Below are 8549 nucleotides of genomic sequence, written 5' to 3'. Positions count from 1 at the left end.
TGTGGATGTTGAAATATACCAAGACTAAACTAAAAGTATTCTACGAGTATCCACTTATTTCATGAGCAGAGAAAGGTAGGTAGGTAGGAAGAGGTAGAGGTAGAGAAAGAGAAAGAGAGAGAGAGAGAGAGAGAGAGAGAGAGAGAGAGAGAGAGAGAGAGAGTCAGATAAATTCCCTTAACCAGCCTTGTTTTTCGGAGAAGATGGTTTCGGAGGTCGACGTGGCCAACTATCCCGAAAGGAAGATCGGGTGTGCATACCAAGTAAGTCAACTGATGTGAAAGTGGTGTGAAGTTGGCAAATCAGCTCCACATCGATTCTTGTCGTCTAAAGCATTAGAGTCTTCCATAAAAAATTGGTCAAAATTGGATACCAATGGTGGTAAAATGTGTACACCATATGCACAACTTGGGTGGCTTATCAACAGAAATGGAACACTACCTCTAAGCAACTTGGATCACTTAGTTAGTTCTGCATGGTTTCACTTTTCACCAGAGTTCCACTACAAAAATCTCTGGTACTGATTAGCAATAAATCTCACCCAGACATCAATACTTTTTCATTCAACAGCCAACCATTTGACTGGTAGGTACATACTTGTAACATAGTGTTTGAAAGTACACAATGGCTGACTGCAAACCACAAACATGGTCACAATTTTAAAAAAAAACGGAGCACAGATTTAACCAATCAGAAAGTTTCAATAATTCACTGATTCTACTGCATACTGAAAGATTTATTTTGGAATGGGTATGCCATTTCTCCATAAAAACCTTTCTTCATGGAGCTTTAAGGTTAGCGAGGTATGCAGAAGGGCTTCTGTGAAATTTGAAAGGTAGGCCATGGTCCTGGTAGAAATGAAACTGAGATAGCAGTTCATGAATTGTCTAGATAGCTTAGTCGAAGAAATCATTTCTTGCCGAAGGCTAAGTTCTAAGTCTGAGCCCTATTTCAGTGCAATGCTTTATTTTACAACAAAGTTTCAAAAGCGCAATTTTCCACTGCACAGTGGAAGACTCACTTTGGAATATGGAAGTTCTTTGTGAGAAAAATGGTATGTGTGGTGAGGTTAAAGAGCCTGTTTGGTGTTCTTGTCACATCCATACTCTCATGTCTCCTGACTGAGCCAGTTATAATTTGGTACCTCCAGCATTATTTCACCAGTTTTTGAGAACAGGACGTAAATAATAGTGACACTCATCAATAGTCGCTACTGTATTATCTTCTTCATATGATTTTTGAGACCTAAGCAACAGCTGCCCTTCATGTAGATTGGCAATGAGTGTGATATTCTATTGAACATATTTTTATCTTTAATGAATGCTGAAAACAGTGTTTGCTTACAGGTTACAGAAGAAGAGATAACTCAGGCCATAGTTTTCAGGGTTTGAACCTTTTAAGCACTTTGAGACCAGCATAGCACTGAACTGCATCACACTACACCTTTGTAGTGTAATCTACACTACACATTGATATCATATGGCAGTGAAAAAGTGCAAAGGGCATGTTGTATGTATTTGTTGAGGAAACATACTGCTGAACAACGCTGGTGAAATTAAGAGATAAGTGACACAGTTATTCTGTGACTTTATGCAGAGTTATTCACAAGTTTGAGAAGACGAGTGCTATGGGACATACAGAAAATTGATATAGCATCTCTACATGTTTTGATTTGTAATACACTTGCAAAGTGCACACTACAGGGGAAGTATTTCACATCATGGCATATAATGAAGCGATCTGTGTGTTTCCTGCCCTTGAATTTGCTAAATGTGAGTCAACTGCACCGGTCAGCAATTATTCCACATCAAATATGAGGTAAAAGCTCCAACACACAAAACAATCCATAGGATCATCGGCAGAGAAGATGGAGTGTGTGGGAATCATTTTTCAGGAGCCTGGAGAACAACATGCGTGAGCAGAGAACAGCAGATATTGCAGTCAACTGTCTTGACGTATTCTATGCAAGTGTCTGCATGTAAAACCATACCTGCTGCAGCTGTTACATATGCTGGCTACTCGGGACAATGAGTATAATTCTAACTTTTGTAATGACTTGCAGCAGCTACTGGAAGAACACAGTTTTTTGCAGACCATGTTTATGTGTCAGGAAAGGTGAATCGTCATCACTAATGTGTCTGGGAATAGAAGATCCGGGTAAGATTGTGGAACCTATAAGTGATTCACCGAAAGTTCACAATATCTTTTGCACCATTTTTTCTTCAAAAGTTCATGGATGATGTTTCTTTGTGGAGAAAACTGACTTGTTTCATGTACCTGGATGCGCTGCAAGACAAGACCTATGTCACACTTACAGCAAGACAGTGGAGACTTCATTTTGCAACAAGACAATGTTCCAACAAACTTTCTATCAGTTATCCATGATTATACTAATGCCGAATTCCCCCTCAGCATTGGTTTGGACACACTTCCAATGTTAAATCTCCTCTTGTTCAGTGGCTTCCACGGTCACCTGACCTAACTCGATGTGATTTCTTATTACAGAGTTATGTCAAAGATGGTGTGTTCTTGCCTCCACTGCCACTTAATTTGGAAAAGTTGCCAGGAAGTATAATTGGTGCAGTTGCTGGTATTGACTGTGACTTGTTGGGATCTATATGGCAAGAGTTTGACTACATACTGATGCTTGCAGAGCTACAAACAGTACCCATATTGATCATCTGTAATGAGACTTAAAAACTTGGAGAGATGCTCTAGCCATTGATGTGTGTCTATTTTCCTGTATAGCTTGCAATTTTTGTGCAAGAACCCTGGAAGTAATTATGAATAACCTAGTACTTTTACTTAATAAATTTTTTGATGAGCTTACAAGTTATCAAACAAATGAGTTATGAGTTATCAAACAAATAATTAACCTCTTATATTTGTGTATAGGATGGGTCACCTCTGGTAACACAATAAATATGCATATGGAAATTATTAATTGCTTTACGAGTTTGCTGTAATGTTTCCCATCCTCATTCAATAATGAAGATATCAAAGAAGGAATGTAGTGCTTTGATGGCAAGGTTTATATTTTATAGATCTATACTGATCACATTCAAAGACATGAAATTTCATTTTGATTTTGTGGACTTTGGAGCAGGCCCCCAATGCTTGCTTCCTGTAAATGCAGGATTACAGTTTGAGCACCCCACATGTCAAGCAATTTTCATCAAAGGTACTGATATTGATTATCTTAGGCATCCTGTAACTGATTGTTGTGTCAACAATGTCTGATGACATTCTAGTCACATAACATAGTGAACTATTCCATTCATCATGGCCACAGCACTGCTCTACCCACAACTCGATGGCTATCTCTGATTTAATCACTAATGAGCATAAACTGCTACACAAAACTTACAAATTATTTGGAAAACCTCATAAATTTATTACATGGATCAGATAAATTTTTGCGGGACTGGCTGTAACTCCTTGTGTGTGATGTGGATCAGGCCCTGATGGAAGAGCATTTGTAATGACAATGAAATAACACAACCACAATAATAGGGTAATCAACATTTCCACTTCACACCCCTAGTTGGCAGAATCATAACAGACAATCAATGGCTTATCACTAAGCCATCCACATTTTAGAAACAATTCTTATGTAACTGCTGTGGCAACAACTATTGGTAATAAGCCTTGCTCAAGTACTGAGACCCATGAGGGATGTTCTGGTGTGGATATCTGATGCCCTGCGAATGAGGATGAAGGTAAAGTTTCACAAAAGCTTGGGTAATGATATACATTTTAAGTGGCTAATGTACTACAAACACAGTATTAATTGGACTCATGATAAATACACTATGTACTCAAGCAGTTCCTTGTTGGGACGCAGAAATAGGAATCTCTTAGTTTCCAACGCAATAGCAGAGTATGGTGATACATTATCTAGTTACAAGTATCCTAACACCCCACGTAATGTAGAATTGAGGACTAGATATTACAAGGGGTGGACTGGTTAGTGTGAAAGGTGTGGAGTATTAGCAGTAACAGCAGAGTGAGTCAGTCAGGAGTTTTCAGTGTCTTTAAATATGGGCTAGTCATTGGATGCAACCTGAGTAACAAATCCATCAGTGACATTCCAGACAGACTTCATTTACTAATGGACAAAAACCACAGTGCATTGAGGAGATCAGACACAAAAAATTGCATGAAATAGCGTTTCCTGATATGAGCAAGAGTACTAATATCAACATCATTTGTAATGAACTGTTTTTAGATGGAGAAAGCAAGACAAATGGTGTGTGTGTTTCATTAAAACCACTGATGTTATTTTATTTCAATAAAATGAAACACATTTTGTGACAAAAAATGTGTGTTTCTTTGGAGTTGCAACACACATTTAAAATACCTTCACTGTTTTCAGAAATAACCTCAGAAAAAGTAAGCCTCTTGAAAGTAGCTTATAAGGTGGGGAAGAATTGTGTAAACCAACACTGTAGGTGACCACCAATAAAGATACAGTTCTACTATGTTCATTATTGTCAGTTATTACCCAATGTGTTATATCTATTATCTTACAGGTAGTGTGTGATTTTTTTTTTTTTTTTTCAAGAAATATATGAGTACATGATATACAAACTACCAGAGACTGATACAATTTTCTTCTTCTTACCATCCATACTTTCTAATATATGAAGTGCGAAAATGTACTACAACAAATAAAATGTCTATAAAATGCAACACTTACTTGCGGTGAGACAGTCACAATTCCTGAAATCCATTGTCCATGGCCTCTGGCCTACTGAGGAGCACCACAGTCCTGAGTCCATGGATAAACCGTGAAAATCTGCTGCATTACGCCACGCACAAACAGACCCGACCTATGCACGGATCGGTGAGACTAGATCCGATGGGCAGGGCCTGCACATTGGTGGGAATAGAATGGCTTCAGATCAGCAAGCCTGATCAATTACAGACACCCCCAGAAATGGCCTCCGGTTGTGGCCCATTGAAGAAACCCACTTGTGTGGCCACCAATTCACGAGCCACAGACAGCATGTTGTTGAAATGAGACAACGGTGATCAATCCATGCAACAGATAACTTGTTCAAATACTGTCAGAAACAATAATAATGAAGATAGGTACCAACTCACCATCAAGATGACTGCTAAGCCGCAGACAGGCATGTAGAATACATGATCACATTCTCACAACTAAATTTCCAGCCATAGCTTTTGTCAGAAAACAAGAGCACACACACAACTGCACAATCACTCACATGCAACTCTGGCTCCTGCGTCTACAGTCTCTGAGAATCAGACCAAAACAAACGACTCCTCGTGTCTCCCTGCCTCTCATCGGCTGTTGCTAGGCTAGCAGCAAGAAATGGTGGCAGGACTGACTGCAAGCTGAGGGGATTAGTAGGAAGGAAAGAAGCAGTAGAAATGATGGAGTAGGGAAACAGGGCGCATACTCAGCTGCACCCAACCAGTGACGATGCATGACAACTCAGTAAACAATGCATTTCATCTACTGAGACAAAAATGAGATTTTTCCAGTGTTTTTTTCCAAATTTCCCTGATGTTTTCCTGATTTCCCTGACGTGTTTGAAATTCCCTGATATTCTCTGATTTCCAGAATCTGTGGCAACCTTGCACTATCTTCTCTGGTTTTGGCTTTTGAGGAATAATGGGCTACCATTCCTCCACAGACATTAACATGCATCACTGAAAGTCATCATAAATGTGAAGGGTGGACATGTTGTTGTTGTTGTGGTCTTCAGTCCTGAGACTGGTTTGATGCAGCTCTCCATGCTACTCTATCCTGTGCAAGCTACTTCATCTCCCAGTACCTACTGCAGCCTACATCCTTCTGAATCTGCTTCGTGTATTCATCTCTTTGTCTCCCTCTATGATTTTTACCCTCCACACTGCCCTCCAATACTAAACTGGTGATCCCTCGATGTCTCAGAACATGTCCTACCAACCAATCCCTTCTTCTAGTCAAGTTGTGTCACAAGCTCCTCTTCTCCCCAATTCTATTCAATACCCCCTCATTAGTTATGTGATCTACCCATCTAATCTTCAGCATTCTTCTGTAGCACCACATTTCAAAAGCTTCTATTCTCTTCCTGACTAAACTACTTATCATCCACATTTCACTTCCATACATGGCTACACTCCATACCAATACTTTCAGAAACGACTTCCTGACATTTAAATCTATACTCAATGTTAACAAATTTTTCTTCTTCAGAAACGCTTTCCTTGCCATTACCATTCTACATTTTATATCCTCTCTACTTCGACCATCATCAGTTATTTTGTTCCCCAAATAGCAAAACTCCTTTACTACTTTAAGTGTCTCATTTCCTAATCTAATTCCCTCAGCATCACCCAACTTAATTCGACTACATTCCATTATCCTTGTTTTGCTTTTGTTGATGTTCATCTTATATCCTCCTTTCAAGACACTGTCCATTCCGTTCAGCTGCTCTTCCAAGTCCTTTGCTCTGTCTGACAGAATTACAATGTCATCGGCAAACCTCAAAGTTTTTATTTCTTCTTCATGGATTTTAATACCTACTCCGAACTTTTCTTTTGTTTCCTTTATTGCTTGCTCAATATACAGATTGAATAACATTGGGGGTAGGCTACAACCCTGTCTAACTCCCTTCCCAACCACTGCTTCCCTTTCATACCCCTCGACTCTTATAACTGCCATCTGCTTTCTCTCATATTAATGCCTGCCAATAAGTGTCTGTATACTTTTGATCAGACTGTGTATATGAGGTTGTCCAACTTAAGACCTATCTATATCTGACATTTTGTGTGCAATGAGTATTTTAGTCTGTTTAATATCACTGAAGGAGTGAATACAGAGGATATTATACAAAAACAGAAAACTGAATGGTGTTTTTGTTTCTCCAAAGCAAATATATTTTGGCACATTGTCATAATACACCACTTCAACGCCACACATTTAAACAGCACAGAACACTTATATCCATCCATCTATTTTATGTGTTTCTATTATAAGAAACAAATAAGGTTAACACAAAATGCATTTCTATAAGCGTATCATTAAAAAAATATAAAATGTCAGTTATTTGACAGAAGCATAATTTCTTCGGTGGTCCTCTCGAGGATAGACATTATTCAGAGTTTACAGTTTTTTTTTCAGAAAATTCTGTACAAGTTTTAAAAAGAAGAAGAAACTAAGATAACTTCTCAATATAATGTAAAATCTCAAAAATTACTTCAATCATGATTAAAGCTATTATCATCCATTCGAGGCGAGTGTGGTGCTGGTCATTCAGATGGGAAGACAGTAGTTCAACCAGCTCAAAACAATGATTCAGCTTTTCATTCATAACCTATAAAAAAAAAACACAAAAGTTTTCATCCATACCTCTGCCGCAACAGTGATAAATTTTGTACCATAAATAAACTTTGTACAATGTATAAAAAAGAAATATCACATACACTGTACATAAAGAAGTAAAATGCTTGATTATTGCAAGAACAGAAAACACTTAAGCTCTGAGTCAGTATACATTACACTGTCAGGCCTAGAAAACTTGTACTAATACAGTGCCTTTTCCTTACAAACAGCCCCCACTACCTTCACTGACCTTCAGAATTCTTATCAGTAAGTGGATTCTCATCTTAAGAAAAATGTATTGTAAGAAAATAAATTTCTGATCATGGGAGTTTATCAACTACAACAGATCTTCCCTCATTTTTTGACGTGTTTAAAATTTACCAATTCAAATAACACAAGCACAGGATGATTGTAATCAAATACCTACGAGTGTTTTTTCCCCAAAATAAAACTGGTGAGAAATAAAGGAAATCAAAGCTGTGTTCAATGAATTCATCTCTTTGTGGCTTATAAGTTAAATAAGCAAATTTGTAATCTGAAAAGATTTTTCATACAGTTATTTCATGTTGCAAATAAAATGGATGACTGATACCAGAAACATATTTTCCACATGACTGATATAATAGATACTACTGTCTGTTTTATTTATTTATTCCATTATAGCCTGTTACCAATAATTTAAACACAGAACCTATTGATTCTTACATAAATTATGCAGCATACATTATTATCTCCTACACAATACTACCTCCCATCACCACAGCTGTTTCTACTATAAATAATAATAATAATAATAATAATAATAATCGGAGAACTATTTTTACTATAAATAAAAAACTACACTTACTACCAAATTTAACTATGCATACTACTTTTACAATAATGTCACTTCTTGTTTGTCACATTCCACAATGCACTTCATTGCTCCCTGATTCGTAAGCATGTTTACTAGCTTATTGGGCACTGTGGGGAGCATTGTGGTTGTGTCTGTCTCTTCCATTGTTTGTTGGTTCCCTGTTTGCATAGGACAATTCCCCTCTTCCATACCACTCTATCATGATGCAATTCTCTACCATTTGTGAGAAATAGAGATTCACAGTTTTATGAGCCTGTTCTATACATCTACCTTTCCTTCTCATCTACATCTACATTTGTACTCTGCAAGCCACTCAATGGTGTGTGGCGGAGGGCACTTTATGTAGCATTACCTCCC

General features: G+C 37.8%; 1 protein-coding gene across 1 annotated transcript in view; it reads right to left on the bottom strand.

Moving 5' to 3' along the window:
• Positions 1-6890: 6890 nt before the first annotated feature.
• The window catches only part of LOC124711980 (required for meiotic nuclear division protein 1 homolog), a 105831-nt gene continuing 104172 nt past the window's right edge, over positions 6891-8549 (bottom strand). Inside the window, exon 6 of the mRNA XM_047242263.1 lies at positions 6891-7328. Coding sequence (XP_047098219.1) covers positions 7170-7328 — 159 coding nt within the window. The 3' untranslated portion in view covers positions 6891-7169. The remainder of the gene's footprint in view (positions 7329-8549) is intronic.

The sequence above is a fragment of the Schistocerca piceifrons genome, chromosome 8 (genome assembly GCF_021461385.2).
Source record: "Schistocerca piceifrons isolate TAMUIC-IGC-003096 chromosome 8, iqSchPice1.1, whole genome shotgun sequence".
Lineage (NCBI taxonomy): Eukaryota > Metazoa > Arthropoda > Insecta > Orthoptera > Acrididae > Schistocerca > Schistocerca piceifrons.
The sequence above is the reverse complement of the archived record's forward strand: the minus strand, read 5'-3'. Positions and strand labels throughout refer to the sequence as shown.